The sequence below is a fragment of the Ascaphus truei genome, chromosome 4 (genome assembly GCF_040206685.1).
Source record: "Ascaphus truei isolate aAscTru1 chromosome 4, aAscTru1.hap1, whole genome shotgun sequence".
In the NCBI taxonomy this organism is placed as follows: domain Eukaryota; kingdom Metazoa; phylum Chordata; class Amphibia; order Anura; family Ascaphidae; genus Ascaphus; species Ascaphus truei.
This window is the reverse complement of record NC_134486.1, coordinates 33,678,355-33,698,706: the sequence shown is the minus strand read 5'-3', so window position 1 is coordinate 33,698,706 and position 20,352 is coordinate 33,678,355. Positions and strand designations below refer to the sequence as shown.

Here is a 20,352-nt window from a genome sequence, read left to right as displayed (position 1 = left end):
GGCTGTCCTTTCCAAAGAGATTTCATACCCCACTATGTTTCTCCATCTCTTGTTAATGATGAAGCCTACTGCACTGATTCTTCCATTTTCTGTACCTCTGTAATACAGTAGATGTCCGTTTTCGAGCTCAATGAGGCCTTCACCCTTTGCTCTTACTTCACCAAGGCCAACATTATCCCATTAAATCTTTTCAAGTTGGAGAGAGTCCGGCAGTTGTAGGTAGCCAGATTTTGGTTTTAATGACCGCTTTTAGTTAACCTCCGGGGATTCGTAGCACCCTCTGCCTTCATGCCTTCTTCCTGAACGTGGTCAAGCCCAGGCACAATCCAGCGTCCGGACAATGAGGGCCATTGCTTTTCAGTGTGTTCCATATTTGGGGCGTTGAGGCCTTACTTGCGATGCCGGCCTCATTTGCATGTCAGTAAGTACCTTTTCCACTTTAGCTAGGTTACTGCTCAAGCTTGCATAGTTGGTTAGATCTGCCAGCACAAGTGCCATTACATATATTCTTGAACAGTTGTTGCCACATTCCTGCCACTTTGAGGCAGTAAGATAAGGAATTGAGGGAAGAATATATATGTATCTGTCTAGAAACGGGGCACTCACTTTTCGAAATGTAGATAGCATGCAGGGTGCATACCGTCCGTGTGTTGTATAATACAGAATTATAGAATAGAAAGACAGGCACTCCACTATTCAAATGGTGATGTTTAATATTCCACGTTTTGGCTCCCAATGGAGCCTTTCTCAAGAGCACCAAACGGATATGCACCGAACATAGATGTACCCTCACCCTCATCTAGTGGCCCAAAATGGTGTGAAACCTATGAAAAATACCTAGTAACATTACCCGATGGGCCCACAGAACAAAACAGAACAAAAGAGGTATGCAAATCTATCACAATAGGATTAAACATAATACCCATAGCAAATATATCCATTTCTGTTTGGTGGGATTAGATACATTGTAATAGGATGCAGCAGTACAAAGAAAGCTATAAAGCAGAAATCGGTGTCATTACAGTAAATTGATAGAAATATAGTTGTGCTACTATAACACTAACAGCATATATCAGTACAGGCACATGTATGTATATGTATGTGTGTATATATATATATATATATATATATATATATATATATATATATATATATATATATATATATATATATATATACACACATATACATATATACACACATATATATATATATATATATATATATATATATATATATATATATATATATATACACACACACAGTATGCATAATTGTCATAGGGCAATCCTCAAAACGTTCCCGTGTAACAACGGGGTATCGGTAGTCTCATATTGTTTGAAAATGTCCTGACCGATAGAGTTGACGCGATAGCTGAATTAGACAAAGCAGGACGTCGCGCGCAAACGGTGTAGCAGCACAGATAGGTTACAGAGACTACCTGTCGAGATTTGTATCCATATGTCCATAAGGAGGGGTAGTCACTGAAGTTAGAGTATCCATTTAGGTTGCAGCCATACATAGGCAGCATCGCAGTAATATTGGGGCATCAGCAGAGACCCCCACACCGTGACTTGGTCCCTGTAGTTCCTACAGCGACACCCGCCGAAGTAGTGTCTGTTTGGGTGCTTGGACATCCAGCATAAATTGAAATAAAACTTTTTTAAACCATGCAACCTATTCAAATGAAACTTACCATAAAATGACTTCATTGATTGAGCCAAAATACAAATGTATTTACTAACGTTATTAGTTGTTTCATTTATGATCTCCATTTATTTACTGCAGCACATACATTGAAGTGACACCAACCTTGTTTTTTTCCTATTTAGAAGCTGATATAGATGAGCCAAATAATGACAATGTAACTAAAGAGTTGAAGGAAACGAAGCCTGGTCAGCAAGTACCTGCCCCGAACATGAAAGAAGAGGAGAGCTCCAATGTAAAGGAACCACAGACGGGTGAGAGCCTCTTAGAACATCCATTTCCATGGGACGAAGTGGAAGATGAACATATGAATCCCACTGAGAAATCACCATCACACGTGGATTCAACCACTTCTGGATCAGCTGAAATTCAATCAAATGAGGAAGAACCTGAAACAGGTAAGACATAAATGTACCTTTCCAATTAACTCCTGGCATCATATTGTCATCAGTGAAGATCAAAAATGAAATGTTCTGAAGCAGAGCGCTTTCTTTGATCTGTTGTAGTCCAATTTCAAAGTGGGATTAAAGGAGCAGTCCCATCTCAGACCAAAGTGATCTAATTATAGGGGCATGTTTAATAGATCGAGAATAGGTGGTTTGGCATCTGCATTAAAAAAAAACAGGCCTAAGTATTTTTAAATATGTTTATTACTGTTATTTTTTCCATGGTCAGTGAATGCTTTGCATGGTTTATCGGTCCTCAGCTTTAATAAGGTGGTGATATGACTATTTCCAGTTGGTAGAAAACACGTGTACATTTTTATCAAGGTTGTGTTTCCCGAGTCCTTTGATTCTAACGTATTTATGAATCCATAATTAACATAACGCGTGTCTGATTAGCATGTAGGACCTAGTGAAAAGGAAGTAGTATTCATTTTTCAGCACTTTAGGGTAAAAAAATTCAGCTCCATCCGTTTCTAGATACACCTGCCCTTTCTTTCTTTCTTTCTTTCCCCAAAGTTTGATACTGTCTCTAATTTTTTGCTCTGAGATTGATACATGAATTAACATATCCGGGACGTTATACGGTTGGATTGTCAACTTTTTGGGGTTCAAACACTCACACGTGGACTGTTCTATTGTATTCACTAGGCCGTTACAGTCCCATTTGTTACACAGTCTTCCCTTTTTTTGACCAGGGTAGTCAGAACTACTCCTTGGCAGCCATCACGATACACCGTGTTAATGTGTTTGTAGTGTTTCTTTTGCACTTGATCACGATTTGCTAGTTAGTAGCGCAGCACTCCTTCTGTCACATTCATTTTTCAGAAGACACAGCCCATTAAAATGTTGCACTTCCGTGGTGATTGAATATTTACGTTGGTAGCCAATAACTTTGCCAATTTATTTTTCTAAATGGTTTTATGAGGCTCACTGGACAGGACCGCCCCCCTTACACTGAAAGGTCTTTTTTGTACATTGTTTTTGAAACAGTTTCAAAAGATCTTCAAAAATCTTTTTAACTATTTAAAAAAGAAATAAAAAGGATCCTTTCTTTTGGAACGATATAAATCCCATCCTCCTTTCTTCTGCATCTGCAGTGAAGACTTATATCCATATAGATTTCATTGCACGACCATAGCAAAGTCTCTGCCTCCTTTAGTGTTTATCGGGTTAATAAAAAAACCCTGTAACATGTACAATTCTTCTTATTTTTTTTAAAAATAAGACGTGGATGCAACATTATTTCCACCAATAAATCTAACGCTGTGCTAAATGGTGGGCGCGTTATTGGGAAGCGTGTTCCCATTGCTCTTGCTTCGTACACTCTTTCACTTTAACTCTGGCAGCTTTGTCTTTGCGTCTACCCATACATACAAAGCAGCCGGGAGCCCGGCGGCGACGGGGCACCTGAGCGCAGGCGCTAGGCTCCCTGTGTATTCATATGTACGTTGCACAGGGACGGGAGCTTCCTCCCAGGCTCTAAGGTCAGGGGCTGGCTGCTTATAATAATGTGGAAGCAGAATGCTGAGAATACATTTAAGGGGTAGTGAAGGTGTTTCCAGAATTTTTGCTTTCAGATTGACATCTGCAAATCGGTATACTTAAGGTGTAGGTATTAGTCATTGCAAAATACTGTATTATTTTTTTTATTAATCCCATGACATATATCTTTTGAAACTGGTAATTTACTGGTAGAAGAGTTGGGTGTAACTGCTTTTATTTTACAGAAGACTTGGGTTTAACTCCTTCACTGACTCTGTTAAATAGCATATATATTTTTGAAGTGAAACTTCTTTAGTGGCACCTAGTTCTGATGGAGCAAAACTGGATGGATGGAGATGAACTATGAAACGGAAGTGACGTCATGTAATGGCCGCCGCTCCCCCCACACTCCCTCTGTCACATGCGGCGCCGCTCCTAACGGCCGCTGCTCCCCCCCACACGGCTGCTGACATATGCTATCGCCGCCGCCGCCACTCCTAACGGCTGCCGTTCCCCGTCCGCTGCCCGTGCCCACTGCCATGCCGCGCATGCGCAGTTGTGATGGCACCGCTGACAGACGCCACACATGCGCAGAAGCGGCAGGCAGCGGCGCTGTTCCCCCCCCACACGCACGCTGCCCTGTCACCCACAAACAGCGACCCGCAGCTGCCGGTGCGGCTGGGACAGCAGAGACTGCCCGACCGGGACAGCAGAGATCGCCCGAACGGGACAGCAGAGACCGCCCGACCGGGACAGCAGAGACTGCCCGACCGGGACAGCAGAGACTGCCCGACCGGGACAGCAGAGATCGCCCGAACGGGACAGCAGAGACCGCCCGACCGGGACAGCAGAGACCGCCCGACCGGGACAGCAGAGACCGCCCGACCGGGACACCCCTCCCTCCCCCCCCTTTCCTGCTCCGCCGGGGGTAGTGGGAGGAGGGGGTAACGGGACCACCGTGTCGCCGGGGGGGGGCTGGCTGCAGCAGGACACACAGACGTGTCCGCAGCTCCGCCGGGGGTAGTGGGAGTCGGGAGGAGCTGGGTAACGGGACCACCGTGTTGCCGGGGGGGCTGGCTGCAGCAGGACACACAGCTGTGTCCGCAGCTCCGCTGGGGGTAGTGGGAGGGGGGGAGAAGGAGGGGGAGAAGGGGGGGGGGCACAGCACAGAGAGACATTCACACAACACAGAGAGAGAGACATACACTGACTGACTCACACTGACTGACTCACACTCACACGCTGATTGACACACACACGCACACACTGACTGACACACGCACACACGCTGACTGACACACACGCACACACGCTGACTGACACACACGCACACACGCTGACTGACACACACGCACACACGCTGACTGACACACACGCACACACGCTGACTGACACACACGCACGCTGACTGACACACGCACACACACTGACTGGCACACACGCACACACACACTGACTGGCACACACGCGCACACACACTGACTGACACAAATGCACACACACTGACTGACACACATTCACACACTGACTGACACACATTCACAGACTGACTGACACACTGACTGACACACATGCACACACTGACTGACACACATGCACACACTGACTGACACACACACATACATACTCACTGACTGATACATACACTGACTGACACATGTGTGCCGAGCACGCGCGTTATAAGTCAATTTCTCTGACAAAAGTCAAAGAAGTTTCACTTACTATGCGCGTGCACAGCACACACAGCTTTTTTTTTATTCCTTAACAGATTAGTTGATTTTTTTTTGTACACCAGTCAATTTAGAAACAATCATATGATCGGTCTGTGCAACCCTAGGAAAGGGACCAAACAAAAATCGAAGGGTTAAATGAAACATAACACGTTGGAAGCAGAAGAATTAACTTTCTTCCAATTTATATCATCTTATAGAGGGACATTAAAAAAAAGAGCATAGGTGGAATGTTTTTAGGCATGTAATCCTAGATCCCCATTGAGATTCTAACCAACGGCTTAATAAACAGTCACTATAAGGACCATGGTTATCATTCAGAATGTAACCATAGTCTTTGGAATCAAAGTAAAAAAATGATGCACATCTGTAACTCTGTTTCATGGTCTTCTTAGCATTAAACAAAATATTTGGGAGGTGCCCCAGTAATTGATCTTATATACTTAAGTACAGGCATACCCCGGTTTAAGGACACTCACGAGTAAGTACACTCACGAGTAAGTACATATCTCTCAATAGGCAAACGGCAGCTCACGCATGTGCCTGTCAGCACGTCCTGAACAGGAAAACCGGCTCCCTACCTGTACCGAAGCTGTGCACAAGCGGGGAGACTATAGAGCCTGTTACACATGCGTTATTTACATCAGTTATGCACGTATATGACGATTGCAGTACAGTACATGCATCGATAAGTGGGGAAAAGGGAGTGCTTCACTTTAAGTACATTTTCGCTTTACATACATGCTCCGGTCCCGTTGAGTACGTTAATGCGGGGTATGCCTGTACTTTCTCTGGGGGTAGGAGGTGCTGTAGAAATCATCTGATGGGTAAACCCATATCTACTCAGATATATTGTTGTAACTATACTTTTTATGAAACTTCAATAAAAACCTTCCCAAATATTCTAGGGGATCATTAAAGGGGGCAGTCCCATATGGCGGTGAGGAGGGGGAGGAGGGAGATGAAAGAGCTAATCAGTCTAATTGGCTTCCTTAGAAAGATTAATTTATTTACAGTACAAACAAAGAACTAAAGAAAAGCAGCAGCAATTTAGACTTTAAGATCAGCATTAAAGATTAGATAAAGACGGTAAAAACCTTGAAAGCTTCTTATCACTGTGGAGACCTAAAAATGCCTACACTTGTCTTTTTAAAAAAAAAAATTAAATCTACTTTTTAACCATTAAATACGTCATGTTACATTACTCTGATCCTAGAAGAGCCTGCCTCTTACAAGTTTTTAAAAATATATATTTACAATACTTATGCATGTCAGATTTTTTATTTTATTATTAAAGCTGTCAGTCACCTCGTTAACCAAGTTAAACAAATGACTGCCTCTTATTCACACGGATCCTAGCGAGGACAGCCCTTTAAATAAAGTGAAGACAGCGCTTGTTAACAGCTACCATGGTCCTCTCGCATGCTGTGCCACTTCTGCTCTCTAGATGAATGATATGGGTGGGTAATTTACTTCTACAAAATAAAAATGTTTCTCCCATGTGTCAATTTTTTTTTTTCCAGACTCTGTGGTTGAAGATCCATTAGAAATAGAAAAGGATCTTCCAGAATTGCAGGAAGGTTCAGTGTCACGGATCATTTCATCGATGGGCAATGTGCTGTTTGCAACCAAAGAAAATGTGGGCCCTGTCACGGACATGGTGAGTTCAACAAACAGATCTTCAGTAGGATGTGTTCTATGTCATGTCATGTATTTTTGTCTTCTTGTTCTTTACTGCCATCCATTCCTCAAGCCTTTTCTTATACAGTAGAGAGCTATACTGCAATTGTAAGTCAAGTTGAAGTTGGATATCTTCTTGCCGCACTGTTCTAATAAAGTATTAGGAGAAGGAGTGGCTCAGTGAGTAAAGACACTGACTGGCACTGAGTTTCAAGCAGGGAGCCTGGTTCAATTCCTGGTGTTGGCTCCTTTTAACCTTGGGAAAGTCACTTTATCTCCCTGTGCCTCAGGCACCAAAAACATAGATTGTAAGCTCTACGGGGCAGGGACCTGTGCCTGCAAAATGTCTCTGTAAAGAGCTATGTAAAACAAGCAGCGCTATACAAGAACATGTTGTTATTATTATTATTATTATTATTACACCAGACATTATAGCATAAAATTAATATTGTACCGGAGGAAGGGAGATCCCCAAATTGTTGTGCGTTTGCAATCTGCAAATAAAACAGTTTATTATGCTATAATGTCTGGTGTAAGACTTTACTAGAACAGTGCGTCAAGAAGATATCCAGCTCCAAGTTTAACTACGTGACAGAAGTGGGATCCCGGCCACTCTTCAACTGCCTGCACCTTACAAAGAAAAAGGACGCCCACTACAATTATCTATAAGGAGTGCGGTAAGATCCAAAACCTTTATCCTGGCAATTGGAAGTTCGGTAATGAACAATGGCAATCCTCTCGTTAAACAATGTCTTGAATTGAATTTCACTGGTTCTGACTAAGACGGATATAAGAGTTAATATGCTCTATGAATCAACATTGCTGCTTTCATTGTTGTTAGGCCGGTTACCATGGCAACCTGATATACATACACAGCCTACTATACAGTAGCATTTAGTTAAAGAAGCATGTACAGTATCATACTGTATATTCCATGATACTTTTCATAGTGCTTTTTTGCAGTTCATTATGAAACAGGCATTGATAAATGACACATATCCACACGTCTCACACAGGTCCCGGGAATGGGACTATTCGTCTAGGTGAGGGGTTACATTTAGGGGTTACATACCTCCAGGTCCCGTGGATGTGCAGCTAAATGTCCCGACAGCCAAGAAGCCTCGGCGAAATGTCCTACACCGCCCAAACCTGCCTTAACCCATAGTCCCACACTATGCAATGCTTCCAATGCAGTCCGGGATTCTGGGTAATGACATGCAAATGTGCTCTTATAGTAAATCTCTTTTTACTTATCTACCTTAACATGGATCCCCTTAAATGACAAGTCCCTCCTTGGCCCCCCTTTTTCTTTATAAATATATATATGTAGCGCACTTTCCCCACCCCCTGAGAAATGTGTGGCTAGGGTGTGTGTATATGGTGCAATACCTGTGGTGCACAGGTGATCAGTGTCTTCGCTACTGGGAACCTGGGGTATACCTGAGTCGATGTTCGGTCGGTAGCGCCTCCACATGTACAGGATTCTATGACGTAGAATAACCCCGCTACAGGACCCGCATACAATAAAACACACACTTATGAAAGATAACAGTTTTACTGAACATAAACAACATAGAATATATATATATATATATATATATATACACATATATATACATAGACATATATATATATATACATATATATATACACACCACCAACCAGGCCACGCACGGCCGTACCCTCCAATGCTCCACTCCAATACCCAAGGTGTGTGTGATAGCGCTGCCCCACTATAGTGTTTGAGTTGGTGACTGATACGTTGGGTACCTGCCGGGTGCTGCCACACCTGGGCGCGCTGATGCCATGATGCTGGGATCCACGGATCCGATGCTGATACCGCGAAGCCTCCGCCTCTACATTGGGTGGATCGCTCGTGGAGTGTACCACCAGATACAATGTCTTTATTAATGGAGGGCGATCTGTGTCCTGGACCACAGGCCGCAGCCACTGTGCGGCGTCTCCCTGTGTCCCTAACACTAATATTGCTAAGCAGGGCAGGGTCCCTATCTGAGGGGCAAGTCCCTATCGCAGCCACAAACTGTGTGAGTCGGGGCCTAGCTGGGGCATAATAGGGGACATCTGGCCTAGTGCAGATGCCACTGACATCTGCACATATAACTTACTCCTTCCTTGTCCCAGCTCCAACTGCCACTCTCCTAACTGTCAGCTCACACTTCAAGCACACCCAAAGTTCCAATCTCCCCTCAGGAGATTCTAGCAGCCCTATTGGCTGTGCTGTGTCATGTGTTGTGCAGCCCCTGGGGCTGCTGGGAAGTGTAGTTCCCCGGCGGAGCTTTTGGGTGTAATGGCCGCCGTTCTCTAGCTACCATCTGCGCATGCGCGTACCTTTTCTGTGCATGCGAGCGCTCAAACAAAATGGTGGCGCCCTTACCGGCTACCCGCCTGCAGCGGAGGTGAGGAGAGCTAAAGGGAGCTACACTCGCATATTATGTGTAGTGTGAGGGAGAGTGCACATCGCACGGTGTTTACTGTAGACATTAGTTTGTTGTGGACAGGAGAATGCTCAGGTGGGGTCTATGGTTTAAGTATTATTGAGGCGGTTAATAAGATGATCTTGATGGTGATAAGACACTGGCACACACATTACTTGGAGTGTTTTCTGCCATCTCTGAAAATCTAATTCTGTGAATACAATAGATTGATAATCTGGGGTGCTGTGTAAATTGCAACCAAATGTCTTGTATTATCTGCCGAAATAGACAGCACACCTGTGGCGGACAGATCTGTCTGTCGTGATCATCATCCATAAGCTCCCTACAGGTGAGACATGACTCAGGATTAAAGGTCCTTATTCCATATATTCTGAAGACCTGTGCTGGAGCAGACATCAGCTCCACTCAGACGAATGTGACTAACATCTCCTCCAGCAATGGGAAATCACACCATATTGGATAAGGGCCTTGGATGTGATTTATCATCACCAATTATTCACCTCATCTCTGCCAGTCACAATCTCCCTCCGCAGTAAGGAGCGGTTGGATGATGATTCAAGAAGCAAAGTAAATATCACCCCCAGGTTATGGTCTTCCTTTGTTCACAGAATTGTTTTTTTTCAGCGCCAGGAACAACATTCAAACGCACATCTACAATTTCTACATTTCCACACGAAACTTGAAGGATGATTACTTTTGTTTAATAAAACCAATGACATTGATTTATTTATTTTAGCGAAGAGGGGGATTGTGTTTTTGTGGCTTTGTTTCACCCTAACTCCAGGAATGTTATCTTTATGTTTTTCTTGGATTCCAAATGGGTTTTTTTCAGGCATCATCTTTCTATGAGATTTGCTAACTTTATTGGAGCTGACAGCTTAATGCTCTGCACAAAATGTATTTTGATCTTTAGAGAATACTTTATTTGTAGTGTCTGTCCTTTTACATTGAACCCTTTGCTGCCGGGAACCCTGCACCACATTACAAACCAATGTTACAGGTCCATCTAGCCCCTCCCTGTTTTTACACTAAGGCATAAGTACACTTACATCTTATATACTTTGGTCCCCATTGTAACTATTGTAATCACACGCTACCAATAATTTAAGTATGAATATTGTGCTTGTTTTCCATTTGTCCTCTATTTGCTTCTCTTAGGCCTCGTCCCCATTGCTCGCGGCTGCGCGCGCTACGGCGTACAGCGTGCACAGCGCGAACAAGATATGTCGCTCTATGGGGCCTGATCCAGTCACTGCCTGCGCGCGCCTGCAGAAAGCACGGTGCACGACCACCTTTGCCAAAAGACAAGAAAGGTGTCTTTTGGCGCGGTGGCTGAGCGCTGGCTACGTCACGACGGCGGTTCAGCCAATATGGGTGAACCAGCCGTGTGATGTCATGGCTGCTGCCCCCCTCCCCCCCCCCCTTTGCGATCTCCTGCTCTTCTCTGGACGCGCAGAGAAAGACCACAGATCGCGGCTGAAACTGGTGCACACGCCGCCAGGCGCCTGCTTGCAGTGACTGGGGCCGTAGCCTTAGGCGCCTCTATGTTACCTGTTGTAAGACTAGTGGTACTCATATCACAGGTTGAGAGCTTCTGCAGTGTGTGTGTTATAAGGGGCTCATTCATTGTACAATTTCATTTATTAAAGCTAACGCTGATGCCGTATCTACGCAGTCTACTCTGAGTCGCACCACATGTTGCCACTAAATAGATCTTATGGATATGTGGCGTAGATTCCTATCCCAGGTTTTTGGTATATAGGTGGAGCAGCTGCACCCCTGAGAAAATAGCCCCCTGCTGCCCGCCAAGTGAGTGAGCAATGCTTTGTAGTAAATCGTAGATTCAGTTCCTCCTCTCCCGTCCAGAGCTCTCGGATAGGGGACAAGCGTAGACAGGGCCGCTGAGGGGATGGGTGAGGAAACAGCCAGGGCTGCTGTTCTGCGTCGGTGACAAGGAAGGGGGGGTGACCCCCAAACTTCCCGGGTCACCATGGGCCCTGCTCACCACACAACACCTGCCCACCAGCTTCTTCCCTTCCCCAGTCAACACACTGGGTCTGTTGGCACCACACTCTCTACCTCCACTCAATGCATGGGGGCCGCGGACACCCCCTCTTCCACTCAACACATTTGAGCCATCAGCACACACCCGTCCCCTCTCCCCCACACACCCCTTTTGTGGGGGCCCAGGTAATGGCTGTAGTCCTGGGCCCCTGTTATCCGGTGTGTGGAGGTAGCAGCACAACCAGAGACTGAGCTCCACTGAGGAGGGAAAGTCCCTGGGAGGTGGAAAAGTGACCGTGTGTTTTTGGGGGATATAACAGTATATGAGTTTTGCATAAAAATGACAGTGTGTGTATGTGGGAGTGATAACAGTGTGTGGAGGTGTATGTGTGTATTTAAGAGGATTAGGAGTGACAGAGTGAGTAGGTCTCTAAGGGTGACTGTGTGTGTGGGTGTATTTAAGGGGGGTAAACACGTGTGTTTTTTTAACCTTTAGGCCGAGCTCAGACTGGCTGCTACGTCCGCGAGCTTGCGTGCGCACCTCTGCCGTGCGCTTGTAACGCTTGCGCGAGCCCATAAACAAGACCTGACCCTGGCACTGAGGTGGGATGGACTGTGCCACACACCCACATTAGCGGGGGCGAGCCCAGAAGGTGGTTTGTAGCGTTGCTGGGTCTGGGTATGAAGAAAGGGTTAATCCAATACTTGCCGGGGTCCGTGGGTTGGAGAGGTACACGTAGTTGGAGTCCGTAAGCCTGTGGTCTGGGGTTGGACAGGTACTCGTAGTCGTTATCCGTATGCCAGGGGTCAAAAGCCAGAGAGAATCTAAATGCAAAGCCAGGTCGGTACACGAGAGGTTAACTGCAAAGAACAAGACAAGACTGGGTTGGACAAGACAGGCACACACAAAGGCTACACAAGGTTATGTTCAGCAAGGTATGACAGGAAGAGGAAGTTTCTTATAGGAGACAGGAACCAGTAGGAGAGGGGGCGGAGTGGAGGCGGAGCCTCTGCAGATGCAAAGGATAGGCTGCAGGAGACAAGGACTCACAGCAATCTTGACTCGCAGCTGGGGCTCGTTGCGCGACGTCACGCTTGCACGCCGCGCGCATCGGAGGCGCGGCGTTACCGAGGGGGCGGAGCTAAGGTCTGTGACCTGGTAGAAGAGGAGCGGGTGCGCACGCGCTCTGTAAACAGAGCGGGGGTGCGCGCACCAGCGGGGGCAGATCGGAGGCAGCAGCCGCTGCAGTACTGTTATGTAGAGAGGAGGAACCGCGCCGCAAGGGACGCAATCCCCGAATCCTCACAGCGCTCCTGCAGTCCAGCGATTTGTGCTCAAACTGCAGGAGTTGGGTCGCGACGTTTGGGGGCGTGGCGAGATACGTCACAGAGCTAGTTTGCCATTATTGGCTGAACCAGCTCACGTGACGCGACTGCAGCACCAAATGTCAATTTGGGATGTGGCGGCAAAATGTTGCAGCGTCAACAATGTAGGTCCGTAACGCGTAGAGCTTCAACACCGCAAGCAGTTGCTCCCGATTCGAAGGTGAAGGTGAAGAGCCTGTCATGGAACCAGAACTACCTTTCTGATTCACCCCCCTCTCTCCTTTGCAGCTTCTGCCTGTCAGATCTTATTCCCAGCTGCATGGAGTTTGCACACACATACTGTGCCTGTGTAACTGGCAACAATGTTGCATTTCTTTCCTCCGGGCATGGAAGCAGTGAGCTGCTACTGCAGTTTCTGAGATCCTCACCAGAATGGGCTAGTCTGCCCCCCCTCCTGTTGGTTCAGACATAGTCTGCCCCTAGACTATTCCTTTACCCACACTGCCCCTCACTTCCTTTACCACCCTGGAGACAGTGAGTAAAAGAACCCCTTCTCTGTTCGTCCTCCATGGTGAGGCCATCTCTTTTTACCGGTTCCTAACTAATAATCACCACTACATACCATCCACAAGTATCTGTATTCTGCTGCTTTTCCCAATAAAGTGGAGGAAATTACAGGGCTTGGAGTGATTTAAAAGGGAACTGTGTTAATGCTATCGGGAGCCATTCACACCAAACGTGACCCTGGCTTCAGAAAAGTTCTGTTACCTGCATCCCCCTCCGTCCAACCGGAAGCTATCGGTTCCTGACGGATGTGACGTCAGACGCTGTTCATCGCGATCTGACTGAGGGAGTTCTGAAGTGAACGGCCAGACCACCACCTCTCCCGGCGTGTGATCTACTGCCTCAAGAAAACCTTTTGTGCCTGTTATTGATGTACACATTTGAGAGCCCTCCTGAATTTCCATCTACCATGTTCCCCGTTTATGCTGACTCTTCACTTACCTGTTGTAAGTAGGCAATCTTATTGAGCCAAGATTCCATTGTTCCACAACTGCGTGATTTTGCTGCACCATTATTGTCTATTTCTTTTTTGGGGTGTTCCTAAACCATCGCTCCCTTCATACCCTGGATGTGCATTACTGTTTATAAGGGAACTTGTACAATTCCCTGTGAAGGTTGAGAATCTTTCTATTGCACCTTACAACTCACTTATATTTTATTATATATTTATCACTATTATTGTTGTTTAGCGCCGTTCTAAATCACTTGGGTTTATTAGATACTGAGACCAAACATTAAATAGCTCCCATGCTTTCACTCCGAATAATCCCTTTTAAATAACAGAGGGCAGAGGTTTTCGGGAATGTGCTTGCTATATTTCCTTTAATATTTAATGCACGCAACTCACCCTGCCTCAGGCTTTCCAGTAGCACACAGAGTGCTGTGTGTGCGGTTCCCGTTACACAGCGAGAATCTCTCTCTCTCTCTCTCTCTCTCTCTCTCTCTCTCTCTCTCTCTCTCTCTCTCTCTCTCTCTCTCTCTCTCTCTCTCTCTCTCTCTCTCTCTCTCTCTCTCTCTCTCTCTCTCTCTCTCACACATGCAAACGTGAGAATTTTGACAGTAAAACTATTATTATGCAAATTGAGAAAGTGTCAGTTTATAGCTTTACCTGCCCACTTTTAAGCAATCAAAACAAACTACAGATTTTTGAGCCACTGTGGAACACACTGATCTCGCCATAACACCATCATTATTATTATTAACAATGTTCATTAGCACAATTATTTCTTCACTAACCATTAACCCATAAAACAATACTATAGAACCTGAAATAAATATGAAATAATTGCAATTTAAACCTTGCACAGCCTACTCTCCTAACTATTATCCAATGTGTGCAACATAGGCCGGTTTTATACTGCGTGCACGCGCTACACCGTGCGTGCGCGCGGCAGTTTTAGTTGGCTGAGGTTAGTCAGCCTTTCTATAATGGGGCCAGGGAGAGTGGAACCGGCCGACAGGGGGGAAAATGGAGAAAACAAAGAATTTGCGCCGCTACTGCTACTGCCACTGAAATGTGTGTGTGTGTGTGTGTGTGTGTGTGTGTGTGTGTGTGTGTGTGTGTGTGTGTGTGTGTGTGTGTGTGTGTGTGTGTGTGTGTGTGTGTGTGTGTGTGTGTGTGTGTGTGTGTGTGTGTGTGTGTCTGTGTGTGTGTGTGTGTGTGTGTGTGTGTGTACAATGTTAATAAAAACATTATTAAAGTATTCATTTATTTATTTCAAAACTTATTTAAACTCACACACACAAACAGTACCTCACTTGCGCACAGTATACACACAAAATGTGTGCGGCATGTGCACACGCCTTCGCACAGGCACGCGAGCGCGCATGGCCACACACAGTATAGAAAAGCCCATAGCCATGCTGTCCCTTGTTTATGCCACGTGGCCGTCTTTCTGCTTTGAGATCCTGCAGATCGGTAGGAGGGGCGCCCCTAATGCTATTTGCTGTATGGTACAGGAGGGGGGCTAACTGAGCTCGTAAAGTGAAAAGAAAAACGAGTGCGCTCTAAACAAAAAAGTGAACTATATTTAATATATTATTAGTGCAGGAATAAAAATAGAGAAGTGGGTCGGGTGAAAAAGAGCACCGATTGGTAAAACAATTTATCTGTAAATGAAAGTGGAGGCTGGAACCATGTGGCGTGCAGCTTGTAAACAATGATGGCCCGGTGCAGAGAGAGAGAGAGAGATTAGAAGGACTGGAACCAGCGCAAATGATACATGGGAAAGATTTGTTTATAAAATAATTGCAAATAAGCAATACAATATTAAAAAACACATAGAATAAAATTCCTCAATATAACCATGACACAATATTACCGAACCCTCAGGATGGTAGAGGGGTTGGTGAGTTTGACGGAACAGGAACACCAGCCTGGTAAGTTGAATAGCAATGTCCAGGAGCACCTTGAACCAGGTGAAACGGACCCCTGCTTCTCAATGATGTTATCAAGGATCTACTATTGTAGAGGGGAAAGGGGAGGTGGATTGGGGGGGGAGGGGGGAGAAGGGGGGTCGACTCCATGGGATATGGTGCAGACTCCTGACTACACAGCAAAAACAGGTGAGCTCCGGTAGGGAAAGCACCCGCTACCGGTAGTGGCAATAGTCCTGTAGAGGTGAGGAAATCAGCTCAGAGTCTCTGGACCCAGCATCCACTACCATCCTGAGGGTTCGGTAATATTGTATCATTGTAATATTGAGGAATTTTATTCTATGTGTATTTTAATATTGTATTGCTTATTTGCAATTATTTAATAAACAAATCTTCTCCATGTATCATTTGCGCTGGTTTTTGTCCTTCTAAGGCTAAGGCCCCGGTCACGGCGCTGTAATGCGCACCCACGCTTTTGTCTGCGCGTTCCGGCGATTCCCCGGTCTGCAGCTCACTGCAGGAGCAGAGACGGGGGGGGCGTGGCGGAGGAGTGACGGGGGCGCGGCCATGACGTCACCCGGCAGTTTCGCCCTCATTGGCTGAACCGCCGGGGGGCGTGCCTAGCCGCTCGACGCGAGTTCCTGCTCTCAATTCTATTGAGAGCAGGAGTAGCTCTCGCGCGAGCGCTGCGGCCCCCCCTCGCAGCGGGCCCGGCGCCATTGCGGGGAGGGCTCTCGTGAGCGCAGCGTCCGCCACAGCGGACGCTGTAGCAGGCAGCGGGGGCAAGGCCTAACTGAGCTTGTGTCTGTATTTATTTATAAAAATGTTCTACCTGGTAAAAACACATTGGGAGTTACCTCTCCTTTACAAGTATGTCCTGGGCACAGAGTTATGATGACTAGACGTGGGTTGCATTAAGGAAGTAGCACAACCTACAAAGTATTCATTGAATGCAATGTCAGTGTGGTCTGTCAGAATATTATCATCCTTTTTGTTATGAGATGATTGTTGAGGGCTAAAAGACTGAAATATATTGTTGATGACCTTCCAGAAGTTTGCTGGTTATGATGCATTACGGTAAAGATTGTCAGAGTCATATTGCGCTTTTGCTAGTATTGTGCATGTCTTCCGCAGACATCTGACTTTATTAAGATCCTTTGAAGTACCCGTTACTTTGCATCTTTTCCACAAGGCATCCCTAAAATATTGGTAAAGTGCAACAAGGTTGGTTGTAACCCAAGGGAGGTGCCACCCCCCTCCCCCCCCCCCAAATTATTCTGCATAGTGGGGCATGGGTATCACAGAGTTTTAAGAATTCCGTTTGGAAATAATCAAGTTCAGAATCAGGGTCGTTCCTAAAATGGAGTATCCCTGAACAGAGATAGAGGCATCAAGGTTTTTAGGAGTTAGCCATTTAGGAGTTAGAATTTTGGCTTTAGGCTAATGCACCATGCCCTTACTTCAGCCAGTTTGGGCAGCAGGCTTTGAATATTAATATGCGAGATATTTTTGGAATTTGGCTCTACACGCCGCATCCACGCTGGGTTTTCTTCGCTGCCCCCGTTCTCCATGATTTCCTATGGAGACTGGGAATCTAGAAAAGCAGCGGCCGATCTGAGTTCCATCGATCGTTCCTGGACTGGCGTGCAGATTAACTAAATGGTGTACTCGGAGGTTGTGCCGGAGACACCCCAAGACAAGACTGCATGACTTTCTCAAGTGGGAAATCCAAACCTGCCTGCTTGCATCTTGCCGCCTGGAGTTTCTGATCCCCCATAGGCGTGGAAGCTGTGCCGGGTAAGCCATTTCGGTGGTGCCGGGCACCTAGGTTTCCCCCTGTATCCCCTTGGTTTGTGAGTATAGCTCTGTAAGTGACCTTGTGCTGTGTCTGTTGGCTTTGGCCAAAATAAACACCCGTTTATTTGATCTCTGTGTCCTGTCTGGTGCTTGATCCGATGAAAGCGTTCAGGTCTCCCGTGACATATATAAATAAAGAACAAGAAGACAGCGCACCAGAGGTAAGCAATATAAAAATATATGTGAAATATCACAAGCAGCACCCAGTCCCTGCTGTATACCACCTACGGACCACGGGACTCATTGTGCCATGTTATTTAATAAGTTGTACGTTTCAGAAGCTACTTGTGATATTTCAAATATTTTGAAATTACTTACACCATGTGAGCTTTGTCTGTTCTTCTCTTTGGCGATCTGGCTGGATTTCACAGCGGGCAAACGGAGCACCCACTCCAGATTTAAGCTGCAAAGGGGGGGGGGGGTACTTGTTGACATTTGTGGCCATCCAGAGAGTGATCTATAAAGAGTCTGCACATTTGGGACTTTCCTGTTTATAAAGTATGTACACTATAAAATATATTGTAAAATATTATTATTATTTTTTTATTTGCAAGTGAGAACGACATTTCGGTCCCCATTAATACCTTTATCCGAAACGTCGCGCTCACCTGCAAACAAAAAAATAATATTTTAAAATATATTTAACCTCATCAAGACGAGTGTACGTATTTTTTTCTTGTGCACCTCACTGTTACAATTACTCAGGTGTGTGTGTGTGTGTGTGTGTGTGTGTGTGTGTGTGTGTGTGTGTGTGTGTGTGTGTGTGTGTATAGATTGAGCAGTGTGGATTGCTGCTTTTATATTGGAACAGTTCATTTTTCATCTGTAGAACATTACAGAATCCAGTAGGTTTATCTGTATGATTTAAAAACAATGAGTATAATACACGAGTTTCACCAGACTACTTTTTTGTTCCAAGAGGACATCACTTTGATGGTCCACTTACAGAGATTAGGTCTGGGGTGGGACACTTGGAAGGGAACTTGCGGCAGACTGGGGGAACTTCACTAATTCAAGGCTGGTTTGCAGGGCTGTCAAATTTGCTTTGGATATTCTATATATCTTTTCCACCCTATTTCTGTAAGAGAATATTTTGCCTGTATACCCAGCCAGGTCATTTTAATTCAATGTATCTAATACTTAGAGCGATTAAAATATGCAAAGCTACACAGCCAAAAATATCAAATACGTTGGATTTTTTTGCCTGGATCCAATGGCTAAAATAAATCAGGCGAGGATTTTGGTTGTGAACCTTTACAAGCAGTGTTAGAAAAAAAAAATATCAATAGAATTAATACATTTCAATTCATGGCAGGGTGATACAGGTGGCTGTTGTGAGGAGCTATAGGAATATATAGGAGAAAGTGCTGTAGCAGAACACGTGGGCTTAGTATGGGGAAGGAGGAAGACCATGGATAAGCTCCTCACTGGCCCAGGGGCCTGCAATGCAGGGGATAAAGCAGCAATACTACATTCCCCTGTATTTTTGTTCTTTTTTCTTATTTGTATATGTAAAGCATGTGGCAATGTATAATTCTGTATTCTTACCTAAACTGGCAATCGTTTGGGTGTTCCTGTTATAAATCTGTAAAAATCCTTCTCCAGTCCTGTAACTCAGCTGCTACAATGTAGTCTTATATTACTAAGTGTTACTTGGGGAGAAAAGAATTCCCTTTGGCTGCACTGAAGAACACCCTACAGAATTGGAGTGTATATATTGTGTATCTAGACTTTATTGATATATAATATATAAAATAATGGGTCCTAAGTAGCACGGCAAAAAGAAACAAAAATAAAAGCAATTAAAAAGGGAGATAGGTATGAGTAGAATGATGTTGATTGTGTTGTGCACCACTTATTTATCATATGTTAAACACTTGAGATTGTATGTACTAATTCGGCATTAGCTGTTTTTGGTGCTGAGACCAGATAACTTCAAGAAATGTTGGTACTTTTGAATGGTGTATAAAAAAAAAAGGATATATTTACAATACATAAAATATTTGTCCGAACACTTGAATATCCACGTTTTGATTTATATGAAGTAACTCTTGTTATATTGTCTCTGTCTCTTTTTACATTTGGATCTGTTTACTCTTCTTTCATCCGTTTTCCCCGTACCTTCTTTCGCTGCCATATTTTCTATATCATTTCTTTTATTGCTCCCTTGTTTTTTTTTTTTTTTTTTTTAAACATTTTCTTTTCATCTTTACATTGCTCTTTCTATTTGTTCTTTAAAAATCAATTGACATATTTTCCCCATCTCTTAATTCCAACTTTCCTGTTTTTTATTTCATAATTTCTCTGTAACTTCCCCCCCCCCCCCCCTTTCCTACTCTTTTTTTTTTATTTTTTATTTATCTGGCACTTTTAAACTTGTGAATACACAGAATGCTGGGAGTTGTAGTCCCGGGTGAGCAGCTGTCAGTGCTCTATCGGCTGCAAAAACTACATCTCCCTGAAGCCCACGTAGCACAGATCACGTGATTGACTCAGGAGGAGGGCTCGGGGAGAGGCGGTGTAATGTAACCAGCGGCCTCTGTTCTCCGCGCTGTGGTGTGTACAGAGAAACCATTTGCTGCCACGGGGAGTTTCTCTGGCGAGGCGGCAGTCCTGCCCATGTCACCACGTGTGCTTCACTTCCGGGTGGCGCTAGGATTTGACGTGGCCGGTTATACGAGGTCACCCAGTGGTGACGTGTTGTTATGACAGTAGGCGAAGTTC

The 20,352-nt window shown here is 45.1% G+C and overlaps 2 protein-coding genes across 7 annotated transcripts in view; one reads left to right on the top strand and one right to left on the bottom strand.

Annotated features, from left to right (window-relative positions):
• The window catches only part of TAF1A (TATA-box binding protein associated factor, RNA polymerase I subunit A), a 113,634-nt gene extending 104,424 nt beyond the window's left edge, over positions 1-9,210 (bottom strand). The window contains exons 1-2 of one of the 2 annotated variants that reach the window (XM_075595563.1): positions 8,816-9,210; positions 8,118-8,248 (exon numbers count right to left, since the gene is read on the bottom strand). The gene's annotated coding sequence lies outside the window, so the exon portion shown is untranslated. The remainder of the gene's footprint in view (positions 1-8,117; positions 8,249-8,815) is intronic. The other variant, XM_075595562.1, reaches the window with a different exon arrangement.
• MIA3 (MIA SH3 domain ER export factor 3) overlaps positions 1-20,352 on the top strand; it is a 104,742-nt gene that overhangs the window by 38,281 nt on the left and 46,109 nt on the right. For all 5 annotated transcript variants that reach the window (XM_075595558.1, XM_075595556.1, XM_075595557.1 and 2 more), the window contains exons 6-7: positions 1,833-2,105; positions 6,889-7,025. In XM_075595558.1, the coding sequence (XP_075451673.1) occupies positions 1,833-2,105; positions 6,889-7,025 (410 nt within the window). The remainder of the gene's footprint in view (positions 1-1,832; positions 2,106-6,888; positions 7,026-20,352) is intronic.